Source organism: Schistocerca nitens, chromosome 6, assembly GCF_023898315.1.
Source record: "Schistocerca nitens isolate TAMUIC-IGC-003100 chromosome 6, iqSchNite1.1, whole genome shotgun sequence".
Lineage (NCBI taxonomy): Eukaryota > Metazoa > Arthropoda > Insecta > Orthoptera > Acrididae > Schistocerca > Schistocerca nitens.
Genome location: NC_064619.1, coordinates 423,645,192 through 423,664,320, shown reverse-complemented (window position 1 = coordinate 423,664,320; position 19,129 = coordinate 423,645,192). Strand labels below are relative to the sequence as shown.

Genomic DNA, 19,129 nt, shown 5'->3' with positions numbered 1-19,129 from the left:
TTCATGAATTTCCTCTTTGTACATTTGTACTTTTTGTTGATTTATGATACTCCAGTCAATATTATTCCAACAGTTAATTCCCATAAAGAAATTGGGAAAACTACTTCACGGTAACTATTAATTGTATCAAATGGTAGCTGTAGATAAACTTACTTATGGCTCCTCTTCATTCCAATGTGGCAGTTAGTGAAACCTACTTGGTTAGCATCCAACACACACACACACACACACACACACACACACACACACACACACACACACACACACACACACGGAGGGAGAGGGGGGGAGGGAGGGGGGAGGGGGGAGGGAGGAGGGAGGGAGGGAGGGGGAGGAGAGAGAGAGAGAGAGAGAGAACCTTATTTTCTTGCTGCATAGTTATCCCATGTAGATGAGAATTGAAAGTAATACATAATAACAGTCTTTCTGCACTCTTAATCCACCAGTCAACAGAATATAAACCACTAAATTCCATTTTTTATGGTACACAAGAGAAGTAATTGTGAGATTTTCTCCCCAATTAACACACTGCCATGTCCAAATGCTGCAATAAAAATGAGTGAAAACAAATGAAAAATTGTGCTTTATTAAATATTTTATACATGATTATTATGCAATTTTCATATAAAATGTTATAATAATCAAAATATTGCAAATTAAAGGCAAATATAAATGACAGTGATATATCTCGGCTGTGTTATAGCACAAATGTGCAACATAATTTCACATTTTTTAAAGCAAGATACGCATACTGTGTACTTTTACACAAATGCACACATAAATTACAATATGTAATATTTACATAAGTACAGGAACACTGTCAAACAAGGAACAGTATTAGTGCGTTCCTCTCACATACACAATATCTTTATTTGGGTTACAGCTGGTAACAAAAGCAATTATCCATTCTGGCAGAACAATAATAAACACACAAAATATTTCCAGTAACTAATTTTTTTTTTCCATACCATTGAAGAAAAATTGACCAGCTTGATGGCATTCTTACTGAACATTTTTAGTTCTGTGTCTACGTACGATGACACACACATGCAAATTTGTTCTATTTAGTTTGTTTCTCTACATAGTTTGATGCACCTAGGAACTACATAAAACACAAAATGTGGAATTGGCTTTACACTGATAATTTACAGTCTTTAAAAATACACTCATATAAAAAAATAATATTTTAAGGGAGATATAAATTATTTTATGCTAGAATGTTTCAGTTCAACTGTCAGTCTAAAAACAGTTGAAACAAATATAAAAGAAATTTTCATTTTCAGTAACTCTTCATACTTACAAAAATACATTGCTTTAAACAATTTTTGTTATCAGACATTCACCCTTGAAATTACATATGGGCGACAAATGAAAAGTAACAGTATTCTTTCATCTGGACATCACATTCATCCCGGACCCGTATTACTTTGATAATGTCTTAAGGACCATTGAGAATGCACCATTCACTTAGTATTCACAGACATGCAAACTTCATTTTACTGTTTTATATCTGGAGCAACAGAGTAAGGAAATAGTTATCACAGCAACGTACCACATCATGTTATGTTTATGAACATTTTTCATTGTCTTTTTCTCCCACAATAGAAAAAGCAGCTCATATAATATGAAACTGAGTGCTAGTTACTAACACACAAAGTCTGACTGATCATCATTCAGTCAATTTCTGTCCTTATCAAATGGTGTCCACTCTTACCAAAGGATCTTCTTTATCCAGGGGTGGAGGAACATCAGGTAAAGTAGTTGTAGCTGGACCCTGTGTTAAGTAGCCTGCTGTTGTAGGTGGAGCCCCTTAAAAACAGAATTGACACATAATGTAAATTATACAGATATTGCATCTTTGTTTTAAGGTATGTACAAATCACTGAAGGATTAAACTCAAGAAGCTTTGCAGCTACATCCAGTTTCCCTTTTGTGTACTTCTAAGTTCAGTTATATCATTTTTAATTAACTGCAACAAAATGAATTTTACCTAACTAACATATGAAACAATAACACGTCTGGTTTGAAACAATGAGAATTTTACAGGGTCACTCTCCATACTAGTTAAAGCTGTGCAACCGTGTAGACACCAACACTGAGCAAATTACTATTAAAGATATATACTACTCATGGAAACTTTATAGTCTTCTTCAGCTTGTCGTTCCACACCTATATAGACTTCACTTGGGGAATGTTTCATTGGCTATATTGCAGCTGCGACAAAGGTCTTTACTATTCCTTTATATGCTATCAGTTTCAAGCACCATGTTTCTCTTCAAGCACAATAAAGGAGTAAAAGGTGTGTACGAGACCTACATGTCAAATAAAGTTTCATTGACAAGCAAACATTACTGTACATGAATGTCCTCATCAGCATTTTAGGAGATACAAGGAGGTATATTCAAGCAACAGTCCATTCTCAGTGTTATTGTGCCTTGAGACATTTTGATAACATATAGATTTGTCTACAACTTAACACTTAACTATGTATAGCACCTGCAACTGTTACATGGCAACCATATTAATCAGCTGTGCTCCAAATATTACCTCACTGACTCAAACACCAAGCCCATATCTGAGAATATGCTCGAAGCTTCCAGTCGGCTGTATGTAAAGGAACACCAATGGACTTTCTGACAGCAAAATTTGAGCCCATCAAATATTCCTCAAATAACACAATTGCTTGACACAGTTTGTAGGTCAATGCACTCCAGTAACTAAAAGTAGCTACTTGGATGAGGGAGCAGAGGTGTACATGAAGAGGTTTTAAGTTCGATGACATTCCGAGAAATGTAGAATGATTACAGGAAACATATATTACATTTCTCAGGGGAGGAGAATGGATGTTCATCATAGTAATTGAGAGTACTGTGTCCCAATAATGGAAATTCCAGGAAGGAAATTTTGGACAGGTAACAACTCGATTACATGTGAATGTACACAATGGCATGAAGCAAAAGTGTGCACCATCTCAAGTGCAGCTCAAAATATGAACCTAAAAGTATGATATTGACAAGGCCCTGATTCAATGAAAAGTCTGTTTCTTTTCTCACCTTCTAACAACATCATCCATTGATTTTGTGTTGGAAACGTATCACCTTTTGAGGTCCCAACTCTTTACTTGAGGTTTACGTAATGTTTACATTGAGCGAGGCACTATGGGGCTACCATAACAGTGAAACAGTCATTCTCGTTGCCCTCCAATATGGTGTGTGGCCACCTCAGATGGCCAGTACAGCTGCACACACATGTGGCATGGACAGTATGAGGTTATCAATCAGCTCTTTAGGGATATTTGGTCATTCTTCCAAAAGTGCAATATCCAGTCCTGCAACCATTGTGGGAGGTGCCAGTCTGGCTGCAATGCATCTGCCAAGTGCATCCCAGATATGATCAATCGGGTTTAAGTCCAGTGAACATGCTGGTCACTCCAATTAATTCCCTCAGCTTAAGGCATGTTGTCCACCAATGCAACTCTGTGGGTATGAGCATTATCATCCACAAGACGGAACCAGTCTCCTATGGCACCAGTGCAGGGCACAACAAAAGGTTGAAGGATCTCATTCCTATACCTCAGAGCAGTCAAAGTGCCATTCTGAAAGGCACAGAGGTCCATACATCTGCCAATACCAACTCCTAACCACACGATTTGTCCACCGCCATGATATGGTGATGTTTCCTGCACATAAGCAGGACTGTTCCCGAGTTCCACATTGTCTCCAGATGAGGGAACGTCGATCATCCAGCTGAACACAAAATCTTGACTCATCTGTGAACAGCACCCAGCACCATTCATTACAACTCCAATCCTGATCTGCCCAGTTTCTGCGGGCTAAATGGTGTCATGGTTTTAATGGGATGCACACCGTACACCTCTGTGCTTAGAAGCCACATTCTCAAAGGCAATTTCGGACTGTGTGTGTTGATATTGCATGTCTTGTTGCTGCCGAGCTGCATTCAGCCTCCTGTCTCGATGGGCTGTTAACCAGAGATAACAGGTCATCTCTTGCTGATGTTACCTGTGGACGACCTTGGCCTTGCCTCCTTTCAACTGTTCCTGCTGTCTCAAAACGCGTCCAGGTTCTGGAAATTACACTTTGGGACACTCCAACAGCTGCAGCCACCTCCCTCTGTGTCTGTCCTGCTCCCAATCGTCCTATGGCTCTCCATGCCATAGCTATGGGTAAGTCACGTTGTTGTTGCATTGCACTATCTGCTCACTACACTATCTGAACCCAACTGCTTGTGTAATTCATTTGGTAGAGTAAACACAAGTCCACATCAACCCCCACTGCAGCAAGTTTCCATTATTACCACTATCTCGGCGACGATAATGTTGCTGCCTCCACTCCGTAGAACCGACAGAAAGACGTTTAAAAATTTTAGATCATTCTGCTGATGACAATACTTCAGAACCTAGATATCTTGACTGATCCCCTAATTGTTCTGACCAGTGTACATATAATGTCAAAAAGGATGACCGAGTTCAGTTTTGATGTTACATGTATTTGAACCTGAAATAAATGTTTAAGAGACTGACTTGTAATTAATAGGTTCCAAGGCAGTTGCTATAACAACAGAAACTGGTAATGCAATACAATAATAGTGTGATTTTCTTGATGACAGGCGCATATATATAAAAACAAAGATGATATGACTTACCGAATGAAAGAGCTGGCAGGTCGATAGACACACAAACATACACACAAAATTCAAGCTTTCGCAATAAACGGTTGCTTCATCAGGAAAGAGGGAAGGAGAGGGAAAGACGAAAGGATGTGGGTTTTAAGGGAGAGGGTAAGGAGTCATACCAATCCCGGGAGCGGAAAGACTTACCTTAGGGCGAAAAAAGGACAGGTATACACTCGCACACACACCCATATCCAACCACACATACACAGACACAAGCAGACATTTTTAAAGGCAAAGAGATTCGGCAGAGATGTCAGTCGAGGCAGAAGTACAGAGGCAAAGATGTTGAAAGACAGGTGAGGTATGAGTGGCGGCAACTTGAAATTAGTGGAGGTTGAGGCCTGGCGGATAACGAGAAGAGAGGATATACTGAAGGGCAAGTTCCCATCTCCGGAGTTCTGACAGGTTGGTGTTAGTGGGAAGTATCCAGATAACCCGGACAGTGTAACACTGTGCCAAGATGTGCTGGCCGTGCACCAAGGCATGTTTAGCCACAGGGTGATCCTCATTACCAACAAACACTGTCTGCCAGTATCCATTCATGCGAATGGACAGTTTGTTGCTGGTCATTCCCACATAAAAAGCTTCACAGTGTAGGCAGGTCAGTTGGTAAATCACGTGGGTGCTTTCACACGTGGCTCTGCCTTTGATCGTGTACACCTTCGGGGTTACAGGACTGGAGTAGGTGGTGGTGGAAGGGTGCATGGGACAGGTTTTACACCGGGGGTGGTTACAAGGGTAGGAGCCAGAGGGTAGGGAAGGTGGTTTGGGGATTTCATAGGGATGAACTAACAGGTTACGAAGGTTGGGTGGACGGCGGAAAGACACTCTTGGTGGAGTGGGGAGAATTTCATGAAGGATGGATCTCATTTCAGGGCAGGACTCGAGGAAGTCGTATCCCTGCTGGAGAGCCACATTCAGAGTCTGATCCAGTCCCGGAAAGTATCCTGTCACAAGTGGTGCACTTTTGTGGTTCTTCTGTGGGAGGTTCTGGGTTTGAGGGGATGAGGAAGTGGCTCTGGTTATTTGCTTCTGTACCAGGTCGGGAGGGTAGTTGCGGGATGCGAAAGCTGTTGTCAGGTTGTTGGTGTAATGGTTCAGGGATTCCGGACTGGAGCAGATTCGTTTGCCACGAAGACCTAGGCTGTAGGGAAGGGACTGTTTGATGTGGAATGGGTGGCAGCTGTCATAATGGAGGTACTGTTGCTTGTTGGTGGGTTTGATGTGGACGGACGTGTGAAGCTGGCCATTGGACAGATGGAGGTCAACGTCAAGGAAAGTGGCATGGGATTTGGAGTAGGACCAGGTGAATCTGATGGAACCAAAGGAGTTGAGGTTGGAGAGGAAATTCTGGAGTTCTTCTTCACTGAGAGTCCAGATCATGAAGATGTCATCAATAAATCTGTACCAAACTTTGGGTTGGCAGGCCTGGGTAACCAAGAAGGCTTCCTCTAAGTGACTCCACCAAGAGTGTCTTTCCGCCGTCCACCTAACCTTCGTAACCTCTTAGTTCAACCCTATGAAATCCCCAAACCACCTTCCCTACCCTCTGGCTCCTACCCTTGTAACCACCCCCGGTGTAAAACCTGTCCCATGCACCCTCCCACCACCACCTACTCCAGTCCTGTAACCTGGAAGGTGTACACGATCAAAGGCAGAGCCACGTGTGAAAGCAAACACGTGATTTACCAACTGACCTGCCTACACTGTGAAGCTTTCTATGTGGGAATGACCAGCAACAAACTGTCCATTCGCATGAATGGACACAGGCAGACAGTATTTGTTGGTAATGAGGATCACCCTGTGGCTAAACATGCCTTGGTGTACGGCCAGCACATCTTGGCACAGTGTTACACCGTCCGGGTTATCTGGTTACTTCCCACTAACACCAACCTGTCAGAACTCCGGAGATGGGAACTTGCCCTTCAGTATATCCTCTCTTTTTGTTATCCGCCAGGCCTCAACCTCCGCTAATTTCAAGTTGCCGCTGCTCATACCTCACCTGTCTTTCAACAACATCTTTGCCTCTGTACGTCTGCCTCGACTGACATCTCTGCCGAATCTTTTTGCCTTTACAAATGTCTGCTTGTGTCTGTGTATGTGTGGTTGGATATGGGTGTGTGTGCGAGTGTATACCTGTCCTTTTTTCCCCCCTAAGGTAAGTCTTTCTGCTCCCGGGATTGGAATGACTCCTTACCCTCTCCCTTAAAACCCACATCCTTTCGTCTCTCCCTCTCCTTCCCTCTTTCCTGATGAAGCAACCGTTGGTTGCGAAAGCTAGAATTTTGTGTGTATGTTTGTGTCTGTCGACCTGCCAGCACTTTCATTTGGTAAGTCACATCATCTTTGTTATATAGACACACAAACAAACACAAACACACACACACAATTCAAGCTTTCACAACAAACTGTTGCCTCATCAGGAAAGAGGGAAAGAGAGTGAAAGACGAAACGATGTGGGTTTTAGGGGAGAGGGTAAGGAGTCATTCCAATCGCGGGAGCGGAAAGACTTACCTCAGGGGGAAAAAAGGACGGGTATACACTCGCGCACACACACACATATCCATCCACACATATACAGACACAAGCAGACATCTCACAAGCTGCTTTCCTTGCCATTGCCAGTCTACATTTTATATCCCCTCTACTTCTACCATCATCAGTTATTTTGCTCCCCAAATAGCAAAACTCCTTTACTACTTTAAGTGTCTCATTTCCTAATCTAATACCCTCAACATCACCCGACTTAATTCGATTACATTCCATTATCCTCGTTTTGCTTTTGTTGATGTTCATCTTATATCCTCCCTTCAAGACACCATCCATTCCGTTCAACTGCTCTTCCAAGTCCTTTGCTGTCTCTGACAGAATTACAATGTCATTGGCGAACCTCAAGGTTTTTTATTTCTTCTCCATGGATTTTAATACCTATTCCGAATTTTTCTTTTGTTTCCTTTACTGCTTGCTCAATATACAGATTCAATAACATTGGGGAGAGGCTACAACCCTGTCTTACTCCCTTCCCAATCACTGCTTCCCTTTCATGTCCCTCGACTCTTATAACTGCCATCTGGTTTCTGTACAAATTGTAAATAGCCTTTCGCTCCCTGTATTTTACCCCAGCCACCTTCAGAATTTGAAAGAGAGTATTCCAGTCAACATTGTCAAAAGCTTTCTCTAAATCTACAAATGCTGGAAACGTAGGTTTGCCTTTCCTTAATCTTTCTTCTAAGGTAAGTCGTAAGGTCAGTATTGCCTCACGTGTTCCGGTATTTCTACGGAATCCAAACTGATCTTCCCCCAAGTCGGCTTCTACTAGTTTTCCCATTCGTCTGTAAAGAATTCGTGTTAGTATTTTGCAGCTGTGGCTTATTAAACTGATTGTTTGGTAATTCTCACATCTGTCAACACCTGCTTTCTTTGGGAATGAAATTATTATATTCTTCTTGAAGTCTGAGGGTATTTCGCCTGTTTCATACATCTTGCTCACCATATGGTAGAGTTTTGTCAGGACTGGCTCTCCCAAGGCCGTCAGTAGTTCTAATGGAATGTTGTCTACTCCGGGGGCCTTGTTTCGACTCAGGTCTTTCAGTGCTCTGTCAAACTCTTCACGCAGTATCGTATCTCCCATTTCATCTTCATCGACATCCTCTTCCATTTCCATAATATTGTCCTCAAGTACATCGCCCTTGTATAGACCCTCTGTATACTCCTTCCACCTTTCTGCTTTCCCTTCTTTGCTTAGAACTGTGTTTCCATCTGAGCTCTTGATGTTCATACAAGTGGTTCTCTTTTCTCCAAAGGTCTCTTTAATTTTCCTGCAGGCAGTATCTATCTTACCCCTAGTGAGATAAGCCTCTACATCCTTACATTTGTCCTCTAGCCATCCCTGCTTAGCCATTTTGCACTTCCTGTCGATCTCATTTTTGAGACGTTTGTATTCCTTTTTGCCTGCTTCATTTACTGCATTTTTATATTTTCTCCTTTCATCAATTAAATTCAATATTTCTTCTGTTACCCAAGGATTTCTACTAGCTCTCGTCTTTTTACCTACTTGATCCTCTGCTGCCTTCACTACTTCATCCCTCAAAGCTACCCATTCTTCTTCTACTGTATTTCTTTCCCCCATTCCTGTCTATTGTTCCCTTATGCTCTCCCTGCAACTCTGTACAACCTCTGGTTCTTTCAGTTTATCCAGGTCCCATCTCCTTAAATTCCCACCTTTTTGCAGTTTCTTCAGTTTTAATCTACAGGTCATAACCAATAGATTGTGGTCAGAGTTCACATCTGCCCCTGGAAATGTCTTACAATTTAAAACCTGGTTCCTAAATCTCTGTCCTACCATTATATAATCTATCTGATACCTTTTAGTATCTCCAGGGTTCTTCCAAGTATACAACCTTCTATCATGATTCTTAAACCAAGTGTTAGCTATGATTAAGTTGTGCTCTGTGCAAAATTCTACCAGGCGGCTTCCTCTTTCATTTCTTAGCCCCAATCCATATTCACCTACTACGTTTCCTTCTCTCCCTTTTCCTACACTCGAATTCCAGTCACCCATGACTATTAAATTTTCGTCTCCCTTCACTATCTGAATAATTTCTTTTATTTCATCATACATTTCTTCGTCATCTGCAGAGCTAGTTGGCATATAAACTTGTACTCCTGTAGTAGGTGTGGGCTTCGTATCTATCTTGGCCACAATAATGCGTTCACTAAGCTATTTGTAGTAGCTTACCAGCCTTCCTACTTTCCTATTCATTATTAAACCTACTCCTGCATTACCCCTATTTGACTTTGTGTTTATAACCCTGTGTCACCTGACCAGAAGTCTTGTTCCTCCTGCCACCGAACTTCACTAATTCCCACTATATCTAACTTTAACCTATCCATTTCCCTTTTCAAATTTTCTAACCTACCTGCCCGATTAAGGGACCTGACATTCCACGCTCCGATCCATAGAACGCCAGTTTACTTTCTCCTGATAACGACATCCTCTTGAGTAGTCCCCGCCTGGAGATCCGAATAGTGGACTATTTTACCTCCGGAATATTTTACCCAAGAGGACGCCATCATCATTTAATCATACAGTAAAGCTGCATGCCCTAGGGAAAAATTACGGCCGTAGTTTCCCCTTGCTTTCAGCCGTTCGCAGTACCAGCACAGCAAGGCTGTTTTGGTTATTGTTACAAGGCCAGATCAGTCAATCATCCAGACTGTTGCCCTTGCAACTACTGAAAAGGCTGCTGCCCCTCTTCAGGAACCACATGTTTGTCTGGCCTCTCAACAGATACCCCTCCATTGTGGTTGTACCTACGGTACGGCGATCTGTATCGCTGAGGCACGCAAGCCTCCCCACCAACGGCAAGGTCCATAGTTCATGGGGGGTGGGGGGGTGGGGGGGTTTGAAATAGATAGTTCCTGCGAATTACTAGGACTAGAGGTTATACTCAACAGCTGTACCAAAATAATAATTGGCTCCTCCTACCGACCCCCCAACTCAGACGATATAATAGCTGAACAATTCAAAGAAGACTTGAATCTCATTACAAATAAGTACCCCACTCATACAGTTATAATTGGTGGAGGCTTCAATCTACCCTCAATTTGTTGGTGAAAGTACACGTCCAAAATTGTACTAAATGCTTTCTCCGAGAATTACTTTGAACAATTAGTTCATGAGCCCACACGAATTCTAAATGGTTGCAAAAACACACTTGACCTCTTAGCCACAAATAATCCTGATCTAATATAGAGTATCACGACGGATACAGGGATTAGTGAACACAAGGTCACTATAGTGAGGCTCAAAACCATATAAACCAAAAACCACTAAAAATAAATGCAAAATATATCTATTTACAACAGCAGATAAAAATTTCTTGATGCCTTCCTAAGAGTGAGTCTCCATTCCTTCCAAGCTAATTATGTAAGTGTAGACCAGATATGGCTCAGATTTAAAGATACAGTTTCGACAGCAATAGATAGATTCGTACTGCATAAGTTAATAAGAGACGGAATTGATCCACCATGGTACACAAAACACATCAGAACACTGTTCCAGAAACAATGAAAAAAGCATGCTAAATTCTGAAGAACGCAAAATCCCCAAGACTGGCCAAGTTTCATGGAAGCTCGAAACTTAGTGCGGACATCAATGCGAGATGCTTTTAATAGTTTCCACAATGAAACATTGTCTCAAAATATGGTAGAAAACCCAACGCAATTCTGGTAGTATGTAAAGTACACCAGTGGCAAAAAAACAGTCAATACCGTCACTGTGTGATAGCAATAGAAATGTTACCAATGATGGTACCACAAAAGCAGAGTTACTACATACAGTTTTCCGTAATTCCTTCATGAAAGAAATCGAAGTAAATATTCCAGAATTCAAAACCAGAACACCTGATAGCATGAGTGACATAAAAGTAGATATCTTAGGCGATTCGAAACAACTCAAATCACTTAAGAAAGGCAAGTCTTCTGATCCAAATGGTATACCAATCAGGTTCCTTTCAGAGTATGCAGAAACAATAGCGCCTTTCTTAGCAATCATACGTAACCGATCACTTGATGAAAGGTCTGTTCCTAAAGACTGGAAAGTAGCACAGGTTACACCAATATTCAAGAAAGGAGATAGGAGTAACTCATTGAATTACAGACCCGTATCACTGACCTCAATTTGCAGTAGGATTTTCGAGCATATACTGTACTCAAACATTATGAATCACCTTAAAGAAAATGACTTATTGATACATAACCAACATGGATTCAGAAAATATCATTCTTGTGCAATACAGCTAGCTCTTTATTCCCATGAAGTAACGAGTGCTGCCGACAAGGGATCTCAGATTGATTCCATATTCCCAGATTTCCAGAAAACTTTTGATATCGTTCCTCACAAGCGACTGTTACTCAAATTGAGTGCATATGGAGTATTGTCTCAGTTGTGCGACTGGATTCATAGTTTCCTCTCAGAGAGGTCACAGTTCGCAGTGATAGACAGTAAATCATCGAGCAGAACAGAATTGATATCTGGCATTCCGCAAGGTAGTGTCATAGGCCCTCTGCTGTTCTTGATTTACATAACTGATCTAGGTGATAATCTGAGCAGCCCCCTTAGATTGTTTCCAGATGACGCTGTAATTTACCATCTAGTAAAATCATCGGACAATCAATTCCAATTACAAAATGGTCTAGAGAGAATTTCTGTATTGTGTGAAAAGTGGCAATTGGCACGAATCAAAGAAAAGTGAAAGGTCATCCACATGATACTAAAAGAAATCCGATAAATTTTGGTTATACGATAAATCACGAAACCGCACAAATCCAAGGGCTGTCAATTCAACTAAATACCTAGGAATTACAATTACAAACAACTTAAATTGGAAATACCACATAGATAATATTGTGGGGAAGGTGAAACAAAGACTTTGCTTTGTTGGCAGAACATTTAGAAGATGTGACAAACCCACTAAAGAGACAGCCTACATTACACATATCCGTCCTCTGCTGGAATATTGCTGTGCAGTGTGGGATCCTTACCATGTAGGATTGACAGAGGGCATCAAGAAGTGCAAAGAAGAGCAGCTCGTTTTGTGTTATCGTGCAATAGGGGTGAGAGTGTCACTGATATGACACACAGGTTGGGGTGGCAATCACTGAAACAAAGGTGGTTTTCTTTGCGGTGAGATCTATTTACGAAATTTCAATCACCAACTTTCTCTTCTGAATGTGAAAATATTTTGTTGACACCCAGCTGTGTAGGGAGAAATGATAATCATAATAAAATAAGAGAAATCAGAGCTCGAATGGAAAGATTTAAGTATTCCTTTTTCCCATGCGCCATTCGACGCTGCAATGGTAGAGATGTAATACGAAAAGGGTTTACTGAACCATCTGCCAGGCACTTAAGTCTGAATTGCAGAGTAACAATGTAGATGTAGATGGAAGAGTTTTGTCATGGCTGGCTCTCCCAAGGCTATCAGTAGATCTAACAAAATGTTGTCTAATCCTGGGGCCTTGTACTAACTTACGTCTGTCAGTGCTCTGTCAAATTCTTCACACAGTATCATATCTCCAATATCATTTTCATCTATGTCCTCTTCCATTTCCATAATATTGCCCTCAAGTACAATGCCCTTGTATGGACACACTATATACTCCTTCCACATATGTGCTTTCCCTTATTTGCTTAGGACAGGTTTTCCACCTGAACACTTGATATTCCTACAGGCAGTTCTCTTTTCTCCAAAGGTCTCTCTAATTTTCCTGTAGGCAGCATGTATCTTACCCCTAGTGATGTATGCTTCTACATCCTTACGTTTGTCCTCTAGCCAGTCCTGCTTAGCCATTTTGCACCTCCTGTCGATCTCATTTTTGTGACGTTTGTATTCCTTTTCTCTTACTTCATTTACTGCATTTTTATAGTTTCTCCTTTAATCAATTAAATTCAATATCTCTTTTGTTACCGAAGGATTTCTACAAGCATTCGTCTTTTTATCTACTTGAACCTGTGCTCTCTTTACTATTTCATCTCTCAAAGCTACCCATTCTTCTTCTACTGTATTCCTTTCTCCTGTTCTTGTCACTGGTTCCCTAATGCTCCCTCTGAAACACTCCAAAACTTTTGGTTCTTTCACTTTATCCAGATCTCATCTCCCTAAATTCCTACCTTTCTGCAGTTTCTCCAGTTTAATCTACAGTCTACTAGCAATAAATTGTGGTCTAAGTCACATATGCCCCTGGAAATATTTTACAATTTAAAAACCAGGTTCCAAGATCTCTGTCTAATCATTATGTAATCAATATGATGCCTTCTGGTGTCTCCAGGTCTTTTCCATGTATACAACCTTCTTTCACAATTCTTGAACCAAGTGTTAGCCGTGATTAAGTTATGCTCTATGCAAAATTCTACCGGGGGGTTCTTCTTTCACTCCTTATTCCCAGTCCATATTCACCTACTACTTTTTCTTCTCTTCCTTTTCATATTACTGAATTCCAGTCTCCCAAGACTATTAAATATTTGTCTCCCTTCACTACCTGAATAATTTCTTTTATCTCATCGTACATTTCATCAATCTCTTCATCATCTGCAGAGATAGTTGGCATATAGACTTACATTACTGTGGTGAGAGTGGGCTTCATGTTTATCATGGCTACAATAATGTGCCCACTATGCTGTTAGTAGTAGCTTATCCGTGTTCTTATTTTTTTATTCATTACTGAACCTACTCCTGCAGTACCCATATTTGATTTTGTATTTGTAGCCCTGTATTCACCTACCAGTAGTCCCGTTCCTCCTGCCACCAAACTTCACTAATTCCCACTATATCTAACTTTAACCTATCCATTTCCCTTTGTAAATTTTCTAACCTACCTGTCTCATTAAGAGATCTGACATTCCGCACTCCAATCCGTGTAACACCAGTTTTGTTTCTCCGGATAACGACATTCTCCGGAGTAGTCCCCACCCGTAAATCTGAATGGGGGACAATTTTACCTCCAGAATATTTTACCCAAGACAAGGCCAATTCAGCCAATCATCCAGGATGTTGCACCTGCAACAACTGAAAAGGCTGCTACTCCTCTTCAGGAACTGCACATTTGTCTGGCTTCTCAACAGACCCCCCCCCCCCCCCCCCAATGTGGTTGCAGCTAAGGTACAGCTATCTGTATTGCTGAGCCTCCCAAGTCTCCCCACCAATGGCAACTTCCATGTATACAATCCAACATATCTAAGGGGCACATGAGATCATCTGTATATGTTGGTGCTATATGTCTGACCACATCAACCATGAATTACTGCACTCTTAAGCATATAGAATACCATACAATCACTTTTGTACAAGGGTAATCCCAAAAGTAAGGTCTCCTATTTTTTTTTAAAGTACATAGACCTGTTTATTTCTACAATGGTTTACATAACTTTACTGCTTGAAAATTTAACTATTTTTCGACATAATCACAATTTCTGTCTATGCATTTTTGTAGATGCTGTGGCAGTTTTTGTATGCCCATGTCATACAAGCTCACTGTCATGCTGCAAAGAAGTATGCCGCCACTGGCATGATTGTTGCTTGGTCTCAGGTGTAAAGTGGTTATGTCCAGGTTTTGTCACCCACGACAACTGAGTCCAGAAAGTTGTCCTGTTCGGCTGCAAGGTGGTGAAGAAATTCACGGGAAGCATCAAATGGTCATCAGTCAGCATGCGTGGCACCCATCTTGCGCACACCTTCCGGTAGTTCAATGTTACCGTTAAAATTCTGTGAGTGGTGCTTCAGGAAACCTCAGGAACCAACGTGCAGAGATCATCCAGGGTGATCCGCCAATCTTCACGCATGCTTTGCTGAACCTTCAACACTGTCTCCTCAGAAATTGAAGGTCTCCTGCTCCTTTGTTCGTCGTGAATTTCGGTCCGACCAGCTGCAAACTCTCTTCACCACTTACAAGCATTTTTGACATCCATTGGTGATGGATTTCAATCGGCGCAGTGCCCTTTGCATTCAAAAACTGAACAATTATGTGCAATTCGCACTTGGCAGTAACATCCATGGAGAGCCCCATTCTCAACGGCTGCCAAGCCAAGACCGAGTACCTCAGCGAGGCATGCGCATGTTTACACACAGCGCATGAAGCACTCTTCATAACAGTGTGACCAACTGCTACACAGACAGAGTTCTGTACTTATAAAAAAATAGGAGACCTTACCTTTGGAATTACCTGATACTTGACATTGTCTCAGAGGCCCAGTATTTTTGAAAACCCAGATGTCCAAGACCTTTAGTCATAATTAAAAATTGTCAAAGCACTTTGTACACTTTTCAATCTCATACATTACCTCTAACGTAAAGGAATGAAAATGCAGTCTTTCATAAAGAAAATACATGTCCACTGACAGTATGTCTCTATGAATTAACTGAATCATAGCTTAGTAGTACTCTAATGGGCAGTTGCATTCCATTTTCACAACTTGTTTAATCTCAACAGAAAAAAAGACAAGACACCACAAAGGAATTATTTGAAAGGGATGAAATCAATAGATGTGTTGTACGTGTGCGGACAAACAATTGCAATTTCAGAAAAAATTGATGATTTATTTAAGGAAAAGAGCTTGACAAATTGAGCAAATCAATAATACATTGGTCTACATTTGGCTCTCATGTAAGCAGTTATTCAGCTTGGCATTGATCGACAGAGTTGTTGGATATCGTCCTCAGGGGTATCGTGCCAAATTCTGTTCAACTTGTGTTATATTGCCAAAATCATGAAATGGTAGAAGGGCCCTGCACATAATTCCCCACATGCTCTCAAGTGAAGAGAGATCCAGTCACCTTGTTCGTCAAGGTGGGGTTTGGCAAGCATGAAGATAAGCAGTAAAACCTCGACATGTGTGCAGGCATTATCTTACTGAAATATAAGTTCAGGATGGCTCACCATGAAGGGCAGCGAAATGGGGCGTAGCATGTTGTTGACGTACCATTGTGTCATAAGGATGCTGCAGATGGAAACCAAAGGGTTACTGCTATGAAAAGAAATGGCACCCCAGACCATTACTCCTGGTTGTTGGGCTGTATGGTGGACGACAGTCAGGTCAGTATCCGACCACTTTCCAAGACATTTCCAGGCATATCTTCAGCCTGTAGATGCCCTGGACAATGGTGGCATACCAACGTGACTGTGGCGTACCGTACAGACCGAGAACCAGTAGTGATGGCTGGGGTGACATTTCTTTTTATAACAAGACCCCTTCGGTTGCCATCCGCAGCATCCTTACAATTCAGCAATATGTCAACGACACTCTTAATCCTGTTTCATTGCCCTTCATGGCAAAGCCATCCTGGCCTTACACTTCAGCAAGACAATGCCCATTTTCACGTGGTGAGAGTTTCTGCTGCTTGTCTTTGTGCTTGCAAAACCGTAACTTGGCCAGAAGGGTCACCAGATCCCTCCTTAATTGAAAACATTTGGAATATTATGGGCAGGGTCCTCCAATCATCCTGTGATTTTGATTATCTAACACACCTGTTGGACAGAATTTTACACAATACCCCTCAGGAGGAAATCTGATAACTATATCGATCAATGACAAGCCAAATAACTGCTTGCAGAAGAGCCAAAGGTAGATCAATGTGTTATTGACTTGCTTAGTTTGTGAAGCTCTCTCTCGAGTCAGTCATCAAATTTTTCTTGAACTGTACCCATTTCTTTGTCTGTACATGTACATCCCACCTACCAATTTCCATTCCATTGGATAATTCCTTCATGGTGTGTGTGTGTGTGTGTGTGTGTGTGTGTGTGTGTGTGTGTGTGTGCGCGCGCGCGCGCGCGCGCGTTTTTGTTGTTGTTGTTGTTTTTGTTTTTACACCTAAGAATGTATTTTGTCACCAAGTAGCCGAGTGAGAAATACAATAAGTAATCTCTGCTCATGTACAGAATGTAGACAGCATTACTCCCATCTTATGAATGCTTTGTAATACTCTTCACGCCAACTTTACATTTTTTGCATGCCACCTCTGTCTTTGTGCTGTTGCAATTTTAACGGCGAGAGAGAGAGGGAGAGAGAGAGAGAGAGAGAGAGAGAGAGAGAGAGAGTTGACAAGCTTTACAATAACTTTTTGGCACATGAACAGGAAACAACATTTTCAGTTTCTTCAGGAGACTCTATAAAGCTATATTACAGTACCTGTCAAGTATCCAGCTGTAGTAGTGTTGCTGATAAACAAATCATGCCTTTGATCCCTGTATTCAGCCCATACTGAGGACTTCTCCAATATGCCTTCTATTTTGCTCCCTAAGTGGAGATTTCGAGACATGGCCTTCAGTGCCTTCACTATTTGAGCTTTAGTCATAGCAGGGTTCTCAATGGCTTCCAGTCTGCCTTCCAGAAGGCCTAATAGGTATGGCACAATATCAGCATCTAAAGCCTTTAATAACAAACACACACATCCATTATTATTTATCAAATGACCTTAATTCAAGCACAGTGCAGTTATAAACATTATATGATCTGAAGATTAAATTAACCTGATAATGTCTTACTCTCATATCACATACTTTTTTGACATAAGATTACAACAAAATTTGAGAAATTTTTACCTGTTTTATAAGCTGATCCTGATTTGCAGAGAAAAGCCTGTTCAGAGCTTCACATCCAACACCAATTATGTCTTTACACGTCTGCATTGCTTGCTTCATGGGTTTGATGCAATCTGTATGGGCCATTGCTTGTATGCAAACCTTCAAAGAAGTCACCATAACATTTTAAAATGAAGGAAATTAATAAGAAGAGTTGTTTTTTTTTTTTTTTTTTTAAGCCAAGTCACAGCTTCAGTTTTTGAATGAAACAGTAAGTAAAGCATAAATACAGTGTGTTTATAAATGAATATCGGGGTTTAAACGCTTTATAATATTTATTACATTAAACTTACAGTTATAAATGATTGTTAAATGAAAGAGCAACTCGAACAGTTTTACCAAGAGCCTTATAAATGTGCAATGTGAGCACCATTTGTCACACTGCACATATCAAGTCTATAGCCAAGCACTGGATAGGCCCAGGCCGCAAGGGGCACAATGACAGGACTTGCTTTGCATGGCCTCCACGATCACCCGACCTAAAGCCATGCAATTTTTTCCTTTGGCATTTCATCAAGGATCATGTGTACATGCCTCCGCTACCAACAGAATTAAGAAACCAGATTGAAACAACTGTTGCTACAATCGCTGAAGACACACTTATCAACGTTTAGGAAGAACTCGACTGTAGACTTGATGTATGACATGTGACAAATGGTGCTCAATTGAATATTTGTAAGGTTTTTGGTAAAACTGTTTGAGTTGCTCTTTCATTTGACATATCATTTATAATTGTAAGTTTAATATAATGAATATTATAAAGCATTAAAACCCTGATATTCATTTATAAACACCCTGTATAACTATTAATTTTTGAGAGGCTGAAGGAATGTGCCCAGATTTAGCGAAGCATGTAATATACAGTTATGCAAATAAAATTACACTTGCCGAAACTTAATAGTGAACAAATCAGCACATAATGACAATGAAAATTTGGACAAACAATTAGGAAACTGACACTTAAACTACAGAAACTCTCCACTTGAAAAGTGAATAGGAGCATGTTGGTGTGCACCAAAGACAATACAGTGCACAACAATACAATACAAGAATGTCTGTACGGGACAAATACAACATCAATACAGATAAAGGGCATCCTGAAAGATAAGCATTTGCATGTACACAAATCATGAGGTACCATGACATTACAATACAGGTAGAATAAAAATGCAATAAAATAACATCTACAATATTGTGCTGAAATGTATTGTGTTCAGTTGATATCGCATCAGTGTGTGTCCTCAGTGAAACAGCTGTTGAACCGTTTTAAATTTTAACATTCAACATGAAATCATTAAAA

The 19,129-nt window shown here is 40.9% G+C and overlaps 1 protein-coding gene across 1 annotated transcript in view; it reads right to left on the bottom strand.

Moving 5' to 3' along the window:
• Positions 1-585: 585 nt before the first annotated feature.
• LOC126262757 (dnaJ homolog subfamily C member 13) overlaps positions 586-19,129 on the bottom strand; it is a 410,038-nt gene continuing 391,494 nt past the window's right edge. The window contains exons 34-36 of the mRNA XM_049959568.1: positions 17,791-17,931; positions 17,378-17,618; positions 586-1,809 (exon numbers count right to left, since the gene is read on the bottom strand). Of these exons, the coding sequence (XP_049815525.1) occupies positions 1,694-1,809; positions 17,378-17,618; positions 17,791-17,931 (498 nt within the window). The 3' untranslated portion in view covers positions 586-1,693. The remainder of the gene's footprint in view (positions 1,810-17,377; positions 17,619-17,790; positions 17,932-19,129) is intronic.